The sequence below is a fragment of the Camelus dromedarius genome, chromosome 36, assembly GCF_036321535.1.
Source record: "Camelus dromedarius isolate mCamDro1 chromosome 36, mCamDro1.pat, whole genome shotgun sequence".
Lineage (NCBI taxonomy): Eukaryota > Metazoa > Chordata > Mammalia > Artiodactyla > Camelidae > Camelus > Camelus dromedarius.
This window is the reverse complement of record NC_087471.1, coordinates 666,306-685,064: the sequence shown is the minus strand read 5'-3', so window position 1 is coordinate 685,064 and position 18,759 is coordinate 666,306. Positions and strand designations below refer to the sequence as shown.

At 54.7% G+C, this 18,759-nt stretch overlaps 2 protein-coding genes across 3 annotated transcripts in view; one reads left to right on the top strand and one right to left on the bottom strand.

Annotated features, from left to right (window-relative positions):
- SHC3 (SHC adaptor protein 3) overlaps positions 1-10,589 on the top strand; it is a 139,747-nt gene extending 129,158 nt beyond the window's left edge. For both annotated transcript variants that reach the window (XM_031442060.2, XM_064482421.1), the window contains exon 12: positions 4,232-10,589. In XM_031442060.2, coding sequence (XP_031297920.2) covers positions 4,232-4,360 — 129 coding nt within the window. In that variant the 3' untranslated portion in view covers positions 4,361-10,589. The remainder of the gene's footprint in view (positions 1-4,231) is intronic.
- Positions 10,590-10,605: 16 nt separating this feature from the next.
- S1PR3 (sphingosine-1-phosphate receptor 3) lies at positions 10,606-15,604 on the bottom strand. Its single transcript, XM_064482422.1, has 2 exons — positions 13,293-15,604; positions 10,606-13,094 (listed from the first exon to the last, which is right to left on the bottom strand). Exon 1 carries the CDS (start codon positions 15,483-15,485, stop codon positions 14,355-14,357), a length of 1,131 nt encoding a protein of 376 aa, XP_064338492.1. The 5' UTR covers positions 15,486-15,604; the 3' UTR covers positions 10,606-13,094; positions 13,293-14,354.
- Between the last annotated feature and the right edge of the window lie 3,155 nt (positions 15,605-18,759).

The window sequence follows — 18,759 nt, the reverse complement described above, 5'->3', positions numbered from 1 at the left end:
TGTAAGCAACTGGTGTGCAAGATTCCAAGTGTAACTCTTGGCACTGCGGTCCCGTGGGCTGATGTGGACCTGGCACTGTGGCCACTGGGTTTAGGAAGGACCTGGATGGCATCTTAATTTCAAATTGGAAAGAGGCCGGTCTGCCAGTCTGATTCTTTTGCACTTAGCTGTCCAGTTTTCCCAACAGCATTTATTGAAGAGGTGGTTTTTCCCATTGTATAGTCTTGATGTGGCCCATTTTATTATTATTTTTTTATTGAAGTACAGTCAGTTTACAATGTTGTGTCAATTTCTGGTGTGCAGCACAATGCTTCAGTCACACATGAATATACATGTATTCATTTTCATGTTCTTTTTCACCGTGAGCCCACTTTAAAATCTGGTCGTTTGCTTTCCTATTGTTGGTTTCCAGAGTTCTCGGTATATTCTGGATAATAGTCCTTTATTAGAGACGTCTCTGCCAAATGTTTCCTTCCCGCTTGTGACATGTCTTCCCCATTCTCTTGACAGTGTCATTGGCAGAGCAGACATGTTTAGTTTTAACGAAGTCCAGCTTTTCATTGCCTCCTTTCATGGATTGTGTCTTTGATGTCATACATTAAAAAGGCACCCTCCAACCCCCAGCCATCTCGGTTTTCGCCTGTGCTACCTTGCAATATTTTTAGACTTTTGCATTTTACCTTTAGGTTCATCGTCCATTTTAAGTCAGTTTTTGTAAAGCGTGTAACGCTTGTGTCTAGGTTTATTGTTTTGTGTGTGGATGTCCAGTTGTCCCGGCATGACTTGTTGAAAAGACGATCTTTCCTCCGTTGTACGGCCTTTGTGTCCTTGTTCCAGATCAGTTGTCTGTATTTGCGTGGGTCTATTTCAGGGCTCTCTGTTCTGCTCCGTTGATCTACTTGTCTCTTCTTTCACCAACGCCGCTCTGCCTTGATTGCTGCAGCTCTACAGTAAATCTTGAAGTTGAGAATTATTAGTCCTCCAACTTTATTCTTCTTCGATATTGTGTTGGCTATATTTGATCTTTTGCCTTTCCATATAAACTTTAGAATAAGTTTATCAATATAAACTTGATGGGATTTTGATTGAGATTGCACTGAATCTATAGATCAAGTTGGGAAGAACTGACATCTTGACATTATTGAATCTCCCTATACGTCAATACAGAATATCTCTTCATTTACTTAGTTTTAAAAAATTTCCTTCATTATAATTTTGTAGTTTTCCTCATGTAATTGTGCATATATTTTGTGAGATTTATATCTAAGTATTTCACTTTTGGAGTGCTAATATAAGTGCTATCATGTCTTTAACAAACTTAGCTTATTCATTGCTTATATATAAAAAAGCAATTGACTTTCGTGTATTAACCTCATTAACCTCTTATCTTGCAACCTTGCTACAATCATTAAGTTCCAAGAGGTTTTTTTTTTTTTTTTTTTGGTTGCTCTTACTGTTTTTTTTTGGATTTTCTTCATAGACAATCATATCATCTGTGAGCAAAGACAGTTTCATGCCTTCATTCCCAATCAGCGTACATTTTATTTCCTTTTCCTGGCTTATTGCATTAGCTAGGTCTTCCACTGTGATGTGGAAAAGGAGTAGCAAGGTGGGACCTCCTTGCCTTGCTGCTGGTCTCAGTGGGAAAGCTTCAGGTAACTTATGATATTCCTTTATTAGCCTTTTAATGCTCGTAAGATCTATCGTGATGGCCCTTTGTTTCATTTCTGGTATTAGTAATTTATGTCTCCTTCCTTTTTTTCTTATTTAGCTTGGTTAGAAGCTTATTGATTTCATTTATCTCTTCAAAGAACTAGCTCTGGGAATCATTGGTTTTCTGTGTTGATTTCCTATTTCAGTTTCATTGATTTCTGCTCTCATTTTTATTATTTTATTTTTAAATTATCCTTTTACTTTCTCTGAACTTGCTTTTCCTTTTCTGGATCCCTAAGGTGGAAGCTTAGATTGTTGATTTCAGCTCTTTCTTCTTAATATATGTATATTTTAGTCTATTCTCCTGTGGCCTGACTCAAACAAAGCCTTCCAGCCTCATTTTAATATGAGTTTTGCTATGCAGAGCCTCACATAGCTGTCTGGGGTTAGCATTCCATGTAGCAGAATCCCTGAATCCCTGTCCAAGGTCTGTCTGGGCTGCTGGGCTTTTGAAATCAAAAGCCGTTGTCATTTCCAGCACACAGCAGGTGAGTCCACACAGGTAGCTCTGTGAGGTTCTCTGGGCAGGAGCCAGACCAGAATTTCAGCCAGTATTTACAGGAGTGAAGTAAACTATTTCTTTACATGACTTCCCCTTCTGTGCGCCTTTGCTCGCATGTGTGTGTTTATACTGGCCGGCATACATGCTGCTGAAACACTGACCAGTGGTCTTCAGCTTGGGTAGCATGTTGGAATCGCAGAGGGGACACAGGACACACTAGTGCCGGGCCCCAGCCCAGCTCCTGATGGAGCCGGCCTGGGCACGGGGTTACTGAAGGCTCCTCGGTGACTGCAGGGTGAGCCCAGGCTTACAGCGCCGTCCGAGGCACCTCCTGGTCGTAACCCTTCTCCACCCTCCCCTAGTGCCCCAGAACGTAAATGAGTGTCCATCATTAAGAAGTGGGACTGAGGGGTCACTGTAAAGGCAACACCCCAACAATACTAAGCTCAAGCTGCAGTCCTGGGCGCCCTCAGCTTCCGAGGAGGGGGCTGTCGTGTTACCCAGGGGGTCCTTCTGGGTGGGGAACTCTAAGGAGCTCCAGGAGGATTAAACAACCTCAAATGAAAGTTGCCAGAAAATTTTGCAAAAAGGTTTTTTCTGAATGTGCCCATCAGGTTACATCCTTACTGGGGCTCAAGGCCCAAGAGTCAGGGGACCTCATGGCCCAGGAAGCCCCTCTTTGGCTCTGGTGCTTACAGAAACGGGTGGGGAGGGGGTCCTGCAGCAGAGTTGGATCCCAGGAGAGGAAAACGTCCTGACTTTTTAAAGCTCTAGCTGCTGCCTTTGGCCTCCACTGGCCGAGCCCACATCCGATGTCCTGGGCAGGGGCCTCTGACATGCATCCCTGGAGCACAGAGTTAGGCAGAGGGTGAGACCTGGCCTGAAGGTTCAGAGATGGGCATCCTGTTGGTGGGCTGATGGAGAGGGAGGGACAAGAGTAACCACATTAGGGGAGGGGGGTGAGATTAAGAACCTGAGGAAAGACGAGCATTGGGACAAGTAAGGTGGGTTATAGACATGCCCTCAGGTCCCTGAGGGAGGGGCGGGGGAGAGCTGGTGCCCCAAGGGAGGGGTGGGCTCTCAGGGATAAGGCTGGAGAGAGAATGCGGTGCCCAGGCGCCCCAGACCCAATGTGAGGGCCTTCTATGGCCTGGAGGGTGAGTGCATGTTGCCAGGGGCCTGCTCCCTGTCCACCTCTGCTCCCTCTCAAAGGGGCAGGACCCCGGGGCTCTGTCCGGAGCACACCGGGAGACTGCCCCTGGCCAGACCTCACACCGCCTCCTCCACGTGTGGGCTGTGCCATGAATGTACTGGCTCGGGGTGGAGGGGGGAGGGGTGCTGGCGGCCCCCCGGGAGCAGGGCACAGCCCAGCGAGCACAGGGAAGCGGCAGCGCTCCTCCCGTGCCCCCAGCCCATGTCAGGCCTTCGTCTGTTCAGGAGAGGTCCATGGACAGGCACCGTACCAGCCTCTAGACCCGGTGGCCAGGGACGCGCAGCGCCGCCCCTGCATCCCAGCCAGGGTCGCCCTCCAGGGGGAGCCTGGAGCCTTCCTCACAGCTGTGGGCTCCCTCCTGGTAGGAGTGCAGGATGCGGGGGGCCGGCCTGGAAAGCGTGGTGAGGAAGGGAGGCGGCCTGACGGTGCTGACGTGGAGACTGAGCCGGGTTCCTGGGTGGACGAAGCACGTCCTGGGCCGGAGACCACTGCGCAAAGGCCGCTGGGTGGTACAGTGGTTTCTGGGATGCATCCGATGAGGGTAGGAGGGGCGCAGGAGAGAGGAGGCTGGCGGGAGGCGGGGAGCTCACCAAAGCCCCTGGTGCTGAAGACGGGGGCGGTCATGGCTCAGTCCCAGAAGGGTGGACAGACAACGGAGTGGCCAGTGACAGTGACCTGGGACTGGGCAGATACCATCTCTGAAAGGCTGGGGAGCCCCGGGTCCCTAAGGAGGCTGCCCGTCCACTTCTGTTCTCTTTCCTCTGCCCCTGGGTCATGCTAACCTCCCCCTGCACCCTTCGCAGATCCGGACAAAGGACAGGATCTTTGACAGCATCAGCCACCTCATCACCCACCACCTGGAGAACAGCCTGCCCATCGTCTCCGCCGGGAGCGAGCTCTGCCTCCAGCAGCCGGTGGGAAGGAACCCGTGACCCACCAGCTGCCCTGCCCGACACTGCGCCTGGGGTCAAGCGGACTCAGTTCTTCTCGGTAGATGGGTAATCGGGCCACAGGAGCTCGAGCAGCTGCCCACTGGCTCTGAGCTTCCTCCAAACGCCCCAGGAGGAAAGCCTCCCTAAAATGCAAGTTTTATAAACTTGTTCCGAATTCTCATGTGCATATGAAGGTGTACATACCTATACAGCCTGTACAAATTGTCCCTCTATATTTATATTTTTTAAGACCCAGAAAGATGTAAGACTAATGTTCTGTGCTGTCTGTTTTTAACGAAAAAAAAAGTTTGACTGTAGTTGTCCGGGCAAAAATGTTAGTCAACTGACCCATTCCACAGGGAAAGTCCACTGGGCAGGTGTTACCCACTAAGCACAACACAGAAGCGGCGGGAGGGTCGGTGATAAGCGCTTGGAATTATCGTAGCATAAGGCGCCTAGCTCTGCATGGAAAGGGCTGTGAAGTGCTGGTTCTGGCGGCTGTCCCTCCTCCTTGGCGACACCTCCCAGGCTGTGTGCATCACACCCGCGTGCAAGGCGTTTCCGGGACCAGGGTGTTCGTGCCGCTGCACTGAAGAGCAGGCGTTCGTCACTCCGGCTGTATCGGGCAGCGCTGAGCACAGGGATGCTGTCTCCCATGACCCTGGCTGGTGGTCCAGGGGTTCTTGGGGATTCACCTTACTGCCAAATGTGGCATAAAATAAGCCTCACTGATCAAGATCTTGGCTGGTAAAGGCTTCCTTCGTTTTTACCTGTATGATGACAAAACCAGGCTGTGTGGAGGGGCAGCTGGGGGCTTGTACATCCTTGTAGCTAACAGGCTGCTTCAGGACCTGCTAGTGAAACTGCCCCCCGGCCCCGCTTACATTCAGTAGAGGACAAAGCACGTGCAGGAGCTGTGCCGGGAAGACAGGTACAGACACGCGCTTAGAGTCAGGCCTGGGAACGTTCCAGCAGCCGTGGCTGATTCAGCTTGGCCGGAAGCGAGGGGCCAGACGCAGGAGTTTTGGGGATCAGTTCGAGGTCCCGCTTCTGGAGAGGTTAGTGGGTGGAGTGACTGTTTGTCGCTACAACAGGTTTCCCAGCTGCTCCAAGGAGAGGGTGCGCGCCTGTCCTGGCTCCTCCCTTCCAGATAAAATACTCAGATTTCCTACTGTTTCATTTGGTGTGAGGACGTTGACAACGTTTATAACTTAAAAAAAAAAAAAAGTCTGGCTTGAGATCACCATGTGCTTTAACAGATGTCTTTTAAAAGAGAGGACGATTCATTCATTCGTTGGCACCTTCCCGCTGGTGCTACAACGTTGGCGCTTGTCCCGTGAAATCCCACTGCGTGCGGCTCCCCTTCCTCCCGCAGCACGGAGACACTGCCCGCACACTTAGTGCTGGGCAGCAGTACATTAGATGCTTCTAGGATGAGGAGTTAAGGGTAGATTTTTAAAACTCTGATGAGCAAAAAAAAAAAACTTCCTCCAAGTTAGAATGCTGGGCCTGTGAACCCTGCGTCCACTTTTAGGGTGTGTGTGGCCGGGACGGAGGACAGGGAAGAGCTGTTGAGTGAGGATGGGTCGGGGCAGGGCCAGGGCCTCGTCTTGGCCTTCTGTGGAGTTCCTCCCCCTTGAGGGTCCCAGGAATCCAGTCGGCTGTGGCTTCAGTCTTCTAGGATGTTCTCCAGTGACCAGGCAGGTCTGACACTTACATAGCCCACGCTGCCCCTTCCTGGCGTGCTCCTGGGGTCAGGTGCACACAGATATTCTGCTCCAAGTTATCCAGAAGCGGTGGGGACTGAACAGGGACGCAGGGCAGCAACTGGGTCGGGCTCCTGCCCTGTGGTGACACAGACTTTGGGACATGAGAGCTGCCCGGCACGCTGTCTCTCGGAGGCCTGCAGCCCTGCAGCCCTGCAGATGTACATAAGCGTCTGACCTCCCTGGGGATGCATGATCCTTCTCTGTGTGCAGCTGTACACACATACACAAGTGGATGAAAGGACTTCGTTCAACAGTCTTGTACGCCCCACTGCGTGAGGCCAAGATGCTCACGTAAAGGGCAAAGCAAAGCAGGAAACAAGAGTTAAGAACCAAGAGCCTTTCAACGTTTGATCTGCTTTTTTCTCTTGGGGCCGTAAGAAACGGTCATCTGCAATTTCACTAGCTCTCTGCTCTGAAGTCGGTGTTGATCTCAGTGCTGATAAGCGATATATGTTTTGTTTTGTTTTTTTTTTGCATGAGAATCAATTTAGAAAATTAAAAGTATTGGGGGATCGGATTTTGTTTCAATATTAATTCAAAATACATATTTTTAAACTCAGATTACAAGATTGCGTCCCCTGGAACAGTGCCAGTGGGACAACCTGGCCCTCCTTTGTGGCCTTCGGAGCAGATGTGAGATGCAGCAGGTGGCAGAAATTTCTGAGTCCTGGTTTCCTGCCATTCGTAAAGCATGTGACTGCTCACTGGGGCCGTCGCATCCCCTCCTTCAGGCGCCCTGTGCCGGGCAGCACGCGGCCTCGCCCTCAGGTGGGGAGACTGAGGTGCAGATGCTGCCCCCGCCCGGCTCAGAGCTGCCCGGTCGCGGGCAGGGCCGCCCGGGGCTGGTCACTGTGCGCCCGGCCGGCCACCCGGCCCCGCGGAGTGCGCTGGGACCTGCGGCCCCTCTCGAGGCCCCCCTGCCGCTTGCCCCAGGCCCCTGTGTCTGCTGGGAGAGCAAGGCGGGCCCAGAGGTCCTGTAATGGCCCTTTCGGCCAAGTGGCCATGGAGGTCTGCCTGCCAACGCCCCCCCCCGCACCATCCTCTGTGGATGAGCTGTGCTCTCCCGTGACAGCCTCCTCTGCTCAGAGCCCGCGGGGCTTCCCGCGGGGCTGCGCGTCCCTGGTTTCAGTCCGCTTTGCGGCCTGACCACCGAGGGGACCCGAGCAGCTCCCAGTGGAAGCAGGTGGACAGTCAGAGAGACGGATTCAGGTAACTCCCCAGCTAAGCCCCAGGCTCAAGCAAGCTGCCGCCCCCGGGCCTCTTCTATCTGAGAGGCCAGGGGACCGGAGCCCGCCTGGCCTTGCTGTTATTTGCCCAGTGATTCTGCTTCATGTGTCTCACGTGTGGGGGTCGACGGATGAAGGCCCAGCTGGGGGTCTCCTGATGGAGGGGGGCCGACGAACAGGCCCCGAGAGCGCAGAAAGTGACCAGCCGTGTGCGGGCGGAATGACGCGGTGGTAGGCGAGACAGGCCTGGGGGAGTGGATGGAACAGCACTTGTGCGGCCCCCAAAGGGCCCCGACTCCCGGCTGAGTCCAGCCTGCCGTCCTGCAGACGGCCGCTCCCTGCAATGGCCCTCTCCGTGCAGGTCGATGTGATGCCGGGGTGGCTCCTTTGCATACGTAACACTTTAAAACTAGCGTCCTGGTCCTTATTCTCTGAGTCAGTCACCTCGCGGAGGCCAGTCACGCGTTTCTTTGGGTCCTTGCTCCCCGGGCAGCAGCCTTGGCTCTGGCACGCGCAGAACCACGTGGCCTCGAGCTGCGTGCTGGGCTCCTCTGAGCCCTGGCTCGCCGCCCGCATGGCCGGGCTGTGCGGTCCCTGTCATGAGAGGGTGTGGGGCTGGTGACCGTGTGCAAGCCTGCAGGACAGCTGTCTCCCGGGATGCTTCACTCTCCAAAGTGTACATCTGTGCTCTCTTACTGGCTAAGCGCATATCCCAAAATGCCTTTCTGGGGATGGAGGCAGCCTGGCTGGAACTGGGTAGGAGAGTCTGGAAAGACTGCAGGACACAGACAAATCCTGGCCGTGGGTTTCAGAATAATATTCTCTGGTTCTGTACTGAGACTTTCCGTTGGTTCTGGGAAAGACAAATGGAGAAACTCCTTTACTGGCACATGTTGTAAACCCAGAACTGCCCCTGCTCCCCAGAGGACACTGCAAGGGGGCGTCTGGGCAGCGTACAGCTGAAGGGACCCGTTTTTCAGTGAGGAAATTAGAGCTGATTGACTTGCCAGAGGGTGATGACAGTCAGCGGCTGAATCAGGACAGAGCGCAGGACTTATCAGGGTCCTTTAGGGCTTGGATAGAAAGCTCAGCCCCCGATGGAAAACGATACGTGGTGCTTCCCTCCTTGGGTTGCATTTATGCTCCGTCTTTTTTCCCAAAATGCATAAAGGCGTGAGTCGTTCACACGAACGAGGAAGTGTTTCTATCCCTTTGTTGAGTTTGGGGTTCCGCAGAAGCAGATCCTGAGGGAGGCTGTGAGTGGACGCAGGTTCTCAGGGTGATGACCCCGGGGTGAGGAAGGGAGGGAAGCTGATAAGGAAGGCGTGACACGCAAGGCAGCAGGCGTGGGTAACTGACTGCACTGGGGGCTGCGGGAGGCAGGGCTGGACACGCTTCGGAGCTAGCCTGCTGGGCGGGGAGCGAGCTGGACACTTCCTCACCCAGGGCAGCACTGGTAGAAGGCTCTTTCCGGCCAGTGTCCTCGCGGGTCCTGTGAACAGCAAGCCCTGAGTCCTTGGGCAGAGAGACAGGCCTTCATGAGCAGACCTGGGGTGAAAGGCAGGCATCAGAGCCATCGGGGTCGTCCCCAGAGCTCCTGACTCAGTGGGTCTGCATGGGGCTGGAGAACCTGCATTTCTAACAGAGGGTGGTGGCCGTAGGTGGTCTGGACTTTGAGAGCCACCACCAGGTGTGAACAGCTAGTCCTTACCTGTCTCTCACTGGTGATTTTCCCCTCTGATTTATAGTTACGTTTTCATGTCACAGATGCCAGGGTCCATGCTGCGAGCTTAAAAGTGGAGGATTACTAAGCATTTATAACTCCATGCACTCATTGCTGGCAGATAAAAGTGCCATCTGCCGGCCACGGTTTATTTATAAGGGGTTTATACACATTTATAAGTTTGCAAGCAACAAATGCAGTTTTAAAACTGGCACGTTTTCTAGCAGCCAGAAAAATTGCAACTTTATACCAGGCCTTGTGAGTATCAATTGCATACGTGTATGTATGTTACACACACACACACACACACACACCCCTGCTGATCATGACGAATGTGCTTCTCCGTACGTGTGTACGCACACACGCACGCCGACGCCCACACTGATCACAACGGCTGTGCGTTTCTGTGTGTGTGTGTGCCCGTGCAGGCTGGCTGGGCGACTTGCAGCTCCGGATTCCTCCCTGGGTTTTGGTACTTTAACAATGACAACCAGGAAGTTGTACAAATGGTGAGTTTGGGGACTGATACGTCCTGGCGTCCACAGGCACAGGGAGGAGGGCCCTGGATGCGGCAGGAACAGGATAAGGGGGTCACCGGGGGCCACTGTGGGAAGTGACAAAGGGACAAAAGGGAAGAGAAGACAGTAGTGGAAGACAGGAAAGGAGAGGACGGGACGGCAGGGCAAGCAAGTTGAGACCTACGTCCTGTGTTCACCCAGCAGTGTGCAAAGACAGGCCGGGGCAGGTGTCGCGGGAGGCCGCCCGCCAGGCACGCCTGGGGACCACGCCTTGTCTTCCCGCTGCAGCCCCGGACGCGGCACTGCTGGGCGCTTTCCTAACCCGCCTTCTCTTGGCCTCATTCCACGTGCGTTCACATGAGGCGGGAGCTGTGTGGTTCCCGGGGAGCGTGCAAGGGCTCCGCCGGCCTGGAGGGTCAGAGGCCCTCCCGCGTTCACGGGTGCCAGGACAACGGCTCTCGTGGGCCCAGACACACAGGGCTCCCTCCCCAGGGCTGCAAGGGCCGTTCTCAGTGCAGAAAGCGCCAGAAACCAAGTCTCATTCAAGTCAGTTTCTACTTTGTGGTTTGAAATGCTCTGGGTGGAAAAGCACGTACACGGTGACACGCGCTGCGGCCCCGGGTGTTTGAGGGAATTAACTCACACTCGTCTGGGACATTGTTACCGCAACCGAAGTTTCTAACCACTGACTCAAGCGACAGTTAAGGCAGAAATCAATGAACAAATCCATCTTTGAACACTGGGTTAACTTTTTAAAGTAACAACCGTGTGTTGGTTGCAAGTGGAAATGTTCTTTGTTCATCTGACTTTTGAGCATCACTTGTTCCAGAATAAATATTGTAAAATCAAGTACATGAATGTTTCTTTGTATCCAGAATTAAATAAGCATTAAAATCTGATGTTTAAGTCCATGATTAGGAGAGAACGCTGTGTAAATTTAACGTGCAATGACGAGGCATTTATTACTTTAAAAAAAGCATTTGGATGGCAAATTATACACACTGATAAATATTTGAAAAATTTGTGTTTTATTTTCCATTAACTTGTGTGAAACAGAAAAGAATTACTGCAAAGGTCTCTGTCTGGGTTTACTGGCGATTTACCACATTCTACGTTGGTATTGGGACATTATGGGCATGGGGACATCGCTGAGGAGTGGAGGTACAAAACCCAGTTTCGAGTTTTCTCATCTCTGTTCTACGAAAAATAATAAAGCCTCCGTTATTTGGCCAACATCTGGGAGGTCTGACGAAACAGTGGGTGAAGGGAACTGGCTAGGTAAATGGCGCGGCGTCCAGCTGCGAGCCCCGGTGCCACGCCGGGCACACGCGGCCCTGCCGGGGCAGCCGGGTGCAGAGGCCACGTGGCATCGCTGTGGTCGTCACTGGGCCCAGGAGCAGGGCGGTCACGCCCTCCTAGGCAATGCTGCGCTCCTCCCGGTTACCACTGCTCATCAGAAAACGTGCCTTCATCTTCAGAACAGTGGTGTGTGCATTTCTGATTGTGTAGCAAACCCTCTGATATTCGACTAAAACCCTTTGGGTGTTGAGGTTTTGCACTCGTAGACACAATTTAAAAGCATGGGCTCGGTGACTGAATTAGCAGTTTTCTATCAAGTACACCTTGCTCCGTGTCTGGGGAAGGTTCTTTACCGGTGCAGGGGAACCACAGGTCGAGGGTGGAGAGAAACAGCCGTCCTCTGAGTGGTCCGATGGCACGTGACTGTCAGTGTGCGTCCGTGGGCAATAAGGAGCACCGTGGAAAAGCTCTCGTGTGGGTGGTGGCTCTTGTACTGCCTCGCACAGGAGCGAAGGGGCGTTCTAAACCCTCCCTAGAAAGCAGACTTCCTCAATTATCCCCAGGAGGCGTCTTAGAAGACAATCCCTGCAGAGCCCCGCCGGGGCCACCGCAAGTGTGGAATGAACACGGCGGCTTGGCAAGGCCGTTTCTGACGGGGTTTTTGCTACCTCTGCCCACTCTGCCTTGGGCAGGATCAAAGGAGGCAGGAGGCTGCGGCCCCTGGTTGTGCTGGGCAGAGTTCGTGAATGTCCCCACCAGCTAGTTACGCCAAACCCCGGCCTCTTTCTCGGCAGAACGTACGGTGGAGAGGCGAACACTCGCCATCTGTAAAGGAGAAAGCTGGAGGAGGGTCAGCTCTGACCTGGCCTCTCCCGTTGCTTCAGTTCCAGCAGGCGGCGCAGGGCCAGCCGCCCATCTCTTTTGTCTGACCTTTGGCTTAGCACCTTCTCCTGTTGAAAGGGTCAGGCTCTTGACCTCCTTCTCCACTGACCTGCCCAGACGGGTGGCACGGCACCCAGTACACCGAAGTGCCCCAAACACCAGCGCTGCCAGCGGGCAGTGTGGAGAGAATGTTACCCGACTTCTAAAAGTGGTTTAATTCCTGGAGGAACACGGGCCCCAGGTGAGAAGTCACGCTGCCACTTCGCACATCACCAAGGGCGGCCCCGGGGTACACAGCCCCCTACAGGGACTGCCCGCAATGAGCCTGTACAAAGGCTTTTGGCTTTATTTCCTTAACAAACACACACGGGACACGGTAAAGGTTACTGACTGAACGAGGCCTAACGCCCAAGTTCTCTGCGGCTTTGACCCTCAACTTCTAAGGGCTCTCCGGCCAGCGAGCTGGGAACGTACACAGTGGTACTAAATTTGATTATCTTCTCGCATGTATCAAATAAACGCAGTCACTTTTCGGCGAGTATTTTTCTTTCAGGTTGACTGAAAGTTTTGCGCTGTCTCAAAACAAGTTGGGGCCGTGGTGCCCGGGCTTATCGACATTAGTGCCAGAGACCTGGGGCCCGCCAAGCGCCTCGGAACCGACTTAAACAGCTCCTAAGTCACTCCACCACCTTAGTCAAAACGCAGCGCCCAGTACTTCGGCTCTCTGAGACGTTCTTCTCTTTCTTACCCCCGTATCTCAATGCTTAACTTTTCTGGACGTGTCCTGGGGTTTCTCATGCTGTCGGACAAAAGAGTAAGTTCCTTTTCAGTGATGTAAAGAAGTCCTCAGAAAATGCCACCGATGAACGTCCCCTTGCAAACAGGATTTCTCCTACTGGTAACAAAAATTAACAAAGATGTCGGCTGGTACATGGTCACTCAGGACCCACGGAGATGTTCCTTAATAAAGAGGAGCTTGCATCAGATCACAGAGACAAGTCACCTTCTCGCTGAAAAGCCGTTCGTGTATTGAGACTGCCCCCGTAGTCTCTGCTCAGGCAAAATCCTCGCTGAACCTAAAAACGGCAGGGGGTTCTGATGCGAGGTTTACCCAGGTAAGACTCCTCTGGAAAATTTTTCTTTTTTATTGTTTGTTGTCTTTACAAAAAACTCAGCATGTGAACGACATGCTCACGACAGCTCTGCAGATCTGTGTATTATTTTTCATCCATTTGTGCTGCGCCCTTGGGGATGGCTGTACAAAGACACCTGCTAAGGGACCCCTTCATAAGGTAAACAGAGTGATGCAGGGCACACCTGTGCAGAAAAAGAAGTTACAGTATCACCACCCTGCTCTGAAGAGCGTGCAGACCGCCAGGGCACAACTAAACGGCTCTAAGAGTCACGGTCGGGGCCAGCTCTGGGGAGTCGTGACACTGCCGACGGCCCCGGCTGCTCGGCTGTGACCACAGGGGGCTCCTGACCTCATGCTTCCCTGATACAGGTTCGACTCACCATAGAATTAGTGTCGTCTTGAAATCTCTTTTAATTCAACAGAATCTTCCCATTACGGTGAGCAGACCCTTGGTCCGTGCGAGTCGGAAAGCTGGCCGGGCCGGGCTCTGTCCTCCGCCTCCCCCTCGTGGGTTCTCTTCTTGGCTGGTCTGGGGCACAGGCCCCTGGGATACCTTGGCTGGCTTTTCCAAAACCACCACATCATCTGGCTAACTTGGCGCTTGGACTGGCTTCCGACTCTGCAGGGACCCGTGACAGAGGACGAGCAGGGCTCCCCTTGGAGGGCGTACGCCCACAGGACTGGCTTGTTCTCCCCAGGGTCCTCCAGACACCATCAGGGACAGGCCTCAGGACAGCGTGGGGTCAGCCTCACACATCTGAGACAAGCCTGGGACGAGAAGCCCTGTTCGGGGACTTGGGCTTTTCAAACCCTGCTCAGCGTGAGACTGCACCTCTGTCTGAAGAGACTGGGGCCGGCGTGTCCACCTGCTTCCCAGCTGCGTCCTTGCACCTGCTTATACCTGGGGGCTCAGTCAAAGCGGACCTGTTCCCCCTGTGACATCAATACCACACGCACTGCAGCTCACGTGTGTACCGACGGCAGACATTTGAAACACAAGTGCTACGGAACACAGAAATGGCAAACACACAGCGTCCATTCTGTGCGCAGTCAATGTAGTGTAAAGTCACCAGACACCATCCTGATGATCTGGGAAACGTACTGTCCACTGTGTGGTCCACGACCTCCCCTCCCCAGGCCCTGCGGCCAGCGGCCAGTGGGACTCAGGGCAAAGCGGCCAATGACAGCAGCTTCGTATGTCTGGAAGACTCTCTAGCCTAAACGGGCAAGGTGCGCTGTCTACACTGAAGTGGGTTCTGATCCCTTGCCCCCCCCCCCAAGAGACGTCCAGACCAGGCAGGCTGTCAGCAGATTTCCTGAGCCACAGCTCTGGAAGGGGCCCCGTGGGTGAGGCATGCGATCCGTAAGGACGTGGCTGCAGGACCGGCTGCCGCTTCTCCTGTGGACACACGAGGAGCCCCTGTTCCTCAAGGCCAGTGCCTTCATTTACAGAAGATCCCGTTCTGCAGGGTTTTGTTCCTGTCGGTGATGCAGGGCGCGGCGGCCCCCTGGGGAAGGTCTTCCTTGCTCTTTGCGGAGGGGCTGCTGTGGTTGCTGCCGCTGGACTTGCTCCTGCTTGGATCGAGAGCCGGCTGGGTGGGCGAGGAGCGGGCACCCCGGCCCCGCACCAGGCAGGCGCAGACCAGCCAGAAGAAGGCCCGCCGCATCTCCCTGCTGGCCAGCGTGTAGATGACCGGGTTCATGGCGGAGTTGAGCACCGCCAGCACGATGAACCACTGGGCCTCGAACAGGATGGCACACTCCTTCACCTTGCAGGCCACGTCCACCAGGAAGAGGATGAAGAGTGGAGACCAGCAGGCGATGAACACGCTCACCACGATCACCACGGTCCGCAGCAGGGCCATGGACCGCTCCGAGTTGTGGGGGCTGGCCACTCGGCGGCTGCTGGACTTCACCAGGAAGTAGATGCGCGCATACAGGATGACAATGGTCAGCAGGACGGCCGTGAAGATGCTGATGCAGAAGGCGATGTACCTCTTGGAGTAGAGGGGCAGGATGGTGGAGCAGTCGGGGAGGTTCTGCAGGCAGTTCCAGCCCAGGATGGGCAGGGCGCCCAGTGAGAACGCGATGAGCCAGCACATCCCGATCAGGAGGAAGACGCGGTGCCTCTTGTTGGCGTCGTAAGGCCTCATTTTGACCATGGTCAGGTGCCGCTCGATAGCGATGGCCAGCAGGCTGCAGGTGGATGCCCCCAGGGCCACGAACATGCTGCCCTCCCGCAGGAACCAGACCGTCAGAGACAGGCTCAGCGTCTTCTTGCCCGACATCAGAATGTTGACCTTGTACACTATGCCGGCCAGCAGGTCGCAGAGGGCCAGGTTGCCGATGAAAAAGTACATGCGGTTGTGAAATTTATTGTTTTTCCAGATGGCGATCAAAACCATCAGGTTCTCCAGGACAATGAAACTGCAGATGACCAAGAACAGCACGGTGGTGAGCATGCTGCCCTCGGGGGCATCCCTCAGCCTGCCCTCCAGCTTGCCCACGTAGTTGTAATGTTCGTACAGGGTCTCGTTGGACGAGTAGGGCCTGGGGCGCGGCACGAGCACCATCGTCACCGCTGGAAGCGCGCAGCCGGTTAGCGCCAGAATCCACTAGAGGGCGCCGTGGGCACGTCCATTTCTCAGGCTTCAGCCGCGAGCCAGGCCGGAGCCCAGGCAGGGTGCGCCGAATGAACGCCTGCGGAAAGACAAGAGGAGAGGTGTCCACTGGTGAAGGAACAGCACCCAAGAGCCACAGCGACAACAGGTTGGAGAAAGGAGCCACAAATGCCGGAACACGTGGACGGCTGGTGCAGGAGGGCCCAGAACGGACCTCTCAACACAAGCCACGCTCCTAAATCCTAAATGCTTCTGGGGACCCTAGGGAGCGGTTCTGCCTGCAGCTAACTGGGGAGGGAAATTCAGTGCCCGGGCCCCGCAGTCATTCAAGGGTCACGGTCACACACAGATCCAAACACTTCCACCTGGAAGTCTCAAGACACTTCGGGACGCTCACCAGTTCATCCTCGCCCATCGCACAGGGGCTGGCAAACCCTTATGCCCAGCTGCCGAGAGACACGGAGGACTGCGTCAGGTCCAGAAAATGGGATGGAAACTGAGTAACGCCCACCCGACTTCTGAACCCTCCTCGGTGAGCTCTGGAGTGATGTGTGGGAAGTACTCGCACTTCCTGGAGGGGATCCCCTGGCGCCAGGGCCAGGGCCAGAAACCCAGTCTAGACGGCCCATAGGTGGGGAGCTCGGGGACCCCGCACGCAGCCACCAAAGGAAGAACAGGACAGGCCGTGCACGGCCCACGCGGCCACTCCCCCAGGGAGCGCCTGAGCGTAGAGACAGCGGAGGACAGCAGGCAAACCTGTGAAAGCCGAATCAACTTCTACTAAGACCGAAGGACGACGAGCAAGGACAAGCACGTGGACTTCTGAGTCTGGCTTCAAATTCAGAGTTTACACGTAACTGTCTAAACCACCCAAAGTAAACTGGTGTGTATGAGCTGAGAGATGCCAACCTGGGAGCACAGAGCGAGTCGCGTGGAGAGCCCCACCGCCAGGCCCCCCACGGCCCCTCCCCGCCCGACCTGGGGGTGCCCCCCCGACCTGTGGCGTGACCCATAGGCCTCCTGTGATGTCCACGGTGACGCAGGTCCCACTACCAAGGTAGGAGTGGCTTTCACTAAACTGAGTCTAAACTAAAAGTATTTGAATATTTAAGTATATAATTAAGATCAAACGAGGCTAATTGACAACAGCTTCCCGTGAGGATTCAGTGAAGTTTTATGACATTTCAGTTTGGTTCAGAGGTGCACAGACCACTCTCCAACGAGGTGGGGCTCTGCGTTTTGGGGTGTGATGGCATCTGAAGGTCTGGCGCCCCCACTGAGCTCATTCCCAGGGAGGGCCTTAGCCGCTGGAAGGTCAACGTGAGGGCGGCTCTGCAGTAGAGAAGCAGAGGAGATCCAAGCAGGGCTTCCCGCCTTCCGGAACCCCCAGGTAACTGTCCCAGGGCCGCGAGGGCGTTCTCAAACCTCCCCTCCCTTAGTTTGAGGGCCTCTGGTTTTCCCACGTCGGGCAGAGGTGGCTCCACTGCTTCTTTGCAGAGATCCCTTCCCGTGTCCTGGTGTTTCGATGTGCAGCCTGCTCTGGAAGCCACATGGGCCCCCGGTGTCTGAGCCAACGCCTGTGCTCGGCCTCCAGGACCCTTCACCACCAGGTGTTGGCAGAAACCGCTTCTAACTTCCAAAGGGAAAAGTGGGCAGGTCCTTCGTCTGCACTAACAGCGAAGTGCTCGAGAGGCACCTGCCAAGGTCTCCCTGATGGCTGATGAGCCCCAGGGCCCTGGGGCTGCCTCCCCTGACCCGGGGGAGCCCTGCTGCCTCGGGCCGGGCATTAAGGCTCCCCCGCTCAGCCCTGGTGTCCCCCTGCTTGGTCTGGAGCGGCAAGGATGAGGGTCTGCAGGTCTCCCGGAGGCGGAGGCAGAGGCAGGGGTCAGGTTGCTGGGCAGCCTTCCCACCGGCCCCCTCCTGCCCTGGCCCCTCCCCCATTTTTATTTAAATCTTGCTCGTGCTTCAAGCCACACATCAAATTCTACCTGCTCTGTAACACTGTCTGCAATCAGCCCGCCCCTGGTGACTTTTCTCCAAGGCTGCACACTGCTTTTTCAAACAAATTGCAATAACCACTATCTATAAAACTAGATAAAAAACAGACTTCTTCTACATAGCACAGGGAACTATATTTAGTATCTTGTAGCCTTTAATGAAAACGAATATGAGGATGAACACATGTATGTGTGTGCATGACTGGGACACTGTGCTGTACACCGGAAATTGACACATTGCAACTGACTGTACTTCAATAAAAAAAACCAAATTGCGAGCCGTCTTTTTAAGGGTGGAAACACGTTCCCTGAAGCCCTGTGTTTAGCCCTCGCGCCGACACCCCGTGAGGTCCATCGTGGCATCTCTCCTCTCCCAGCGCCTTGTACACGGATGGGGGCCCTTTGTTACTGCTCATCTAAGGACGCTCATCTGCGGGCAGTGGACGGAGAACCCGCGCTCCCACTTTGCCGGTCCTCCCTGGCTGTCGTGGGAAACCAGGCCCAGGAGAACTCAGCCGCCTGGTTCTCTTCCCACCACTTCCCGCCCCAGAGCACAACCCCTGAGAGGCCTCGGGGTCCCCACACGGACGCACCACCCGGGTCACGTGTGTCCCGTTCATGGAAAGGGCAGGAGGAGGAAGGCACATGCTCCACCGAGAGTCGCAAAGCGCAGCATCCTGAGAGGGGCTGTTTCCCTGACAGCAGTGGGGTCACACGGCTGGCCCCCCACGCCAGGCCGCCTGCTGTCACCCCTCCAAGGGGCCGCCCCTCTGTCCACGGCACCACCGTGTCTGGTCTGCCTCAAAAATGCCTCTGAGACATGCACTTTCCCATCGGGGTTTCCACCCCAGGACCCCAGTAACGGCAAATGTAACATGAGAAGTTTTGACGGTAACTGACAGCACCAGGATAGTCTGAATGATAAAACAAAAACAAAAACAAAACCCACAAAAAAACCAAAAACCAAAACAACTGCTACCAAAAAGGACAGGAAGGTAAATGGTCCCTGAGTTCCCACGGACCCTGGGGCAGAGCGACGCCGGAAATCCCACTCCAGGCACCTGCACGGAAAGGTTTCTGAAACCAGGGTACGTCTGAAGTTTGCCTCCCGTGCCTGTTTCCCCCATGGTGACCCCACCCTAATTAAATACCCCTGGCTCCCTATGGACGGTCTCCACCCGCTGACTGTGCCTTGTGGTTCGGACGGCAGGGAGAAGCCAGTCCCTTTA

Coding starts and splice junctions, on each gene's coding strand:
- S1PR3 (XM_064482422.1), bottom strand. CDS start 15,485: ATGGTGCTCGTGCCGCGCCCCAGGCCCTACTCGTCCAACGAGACCCTG.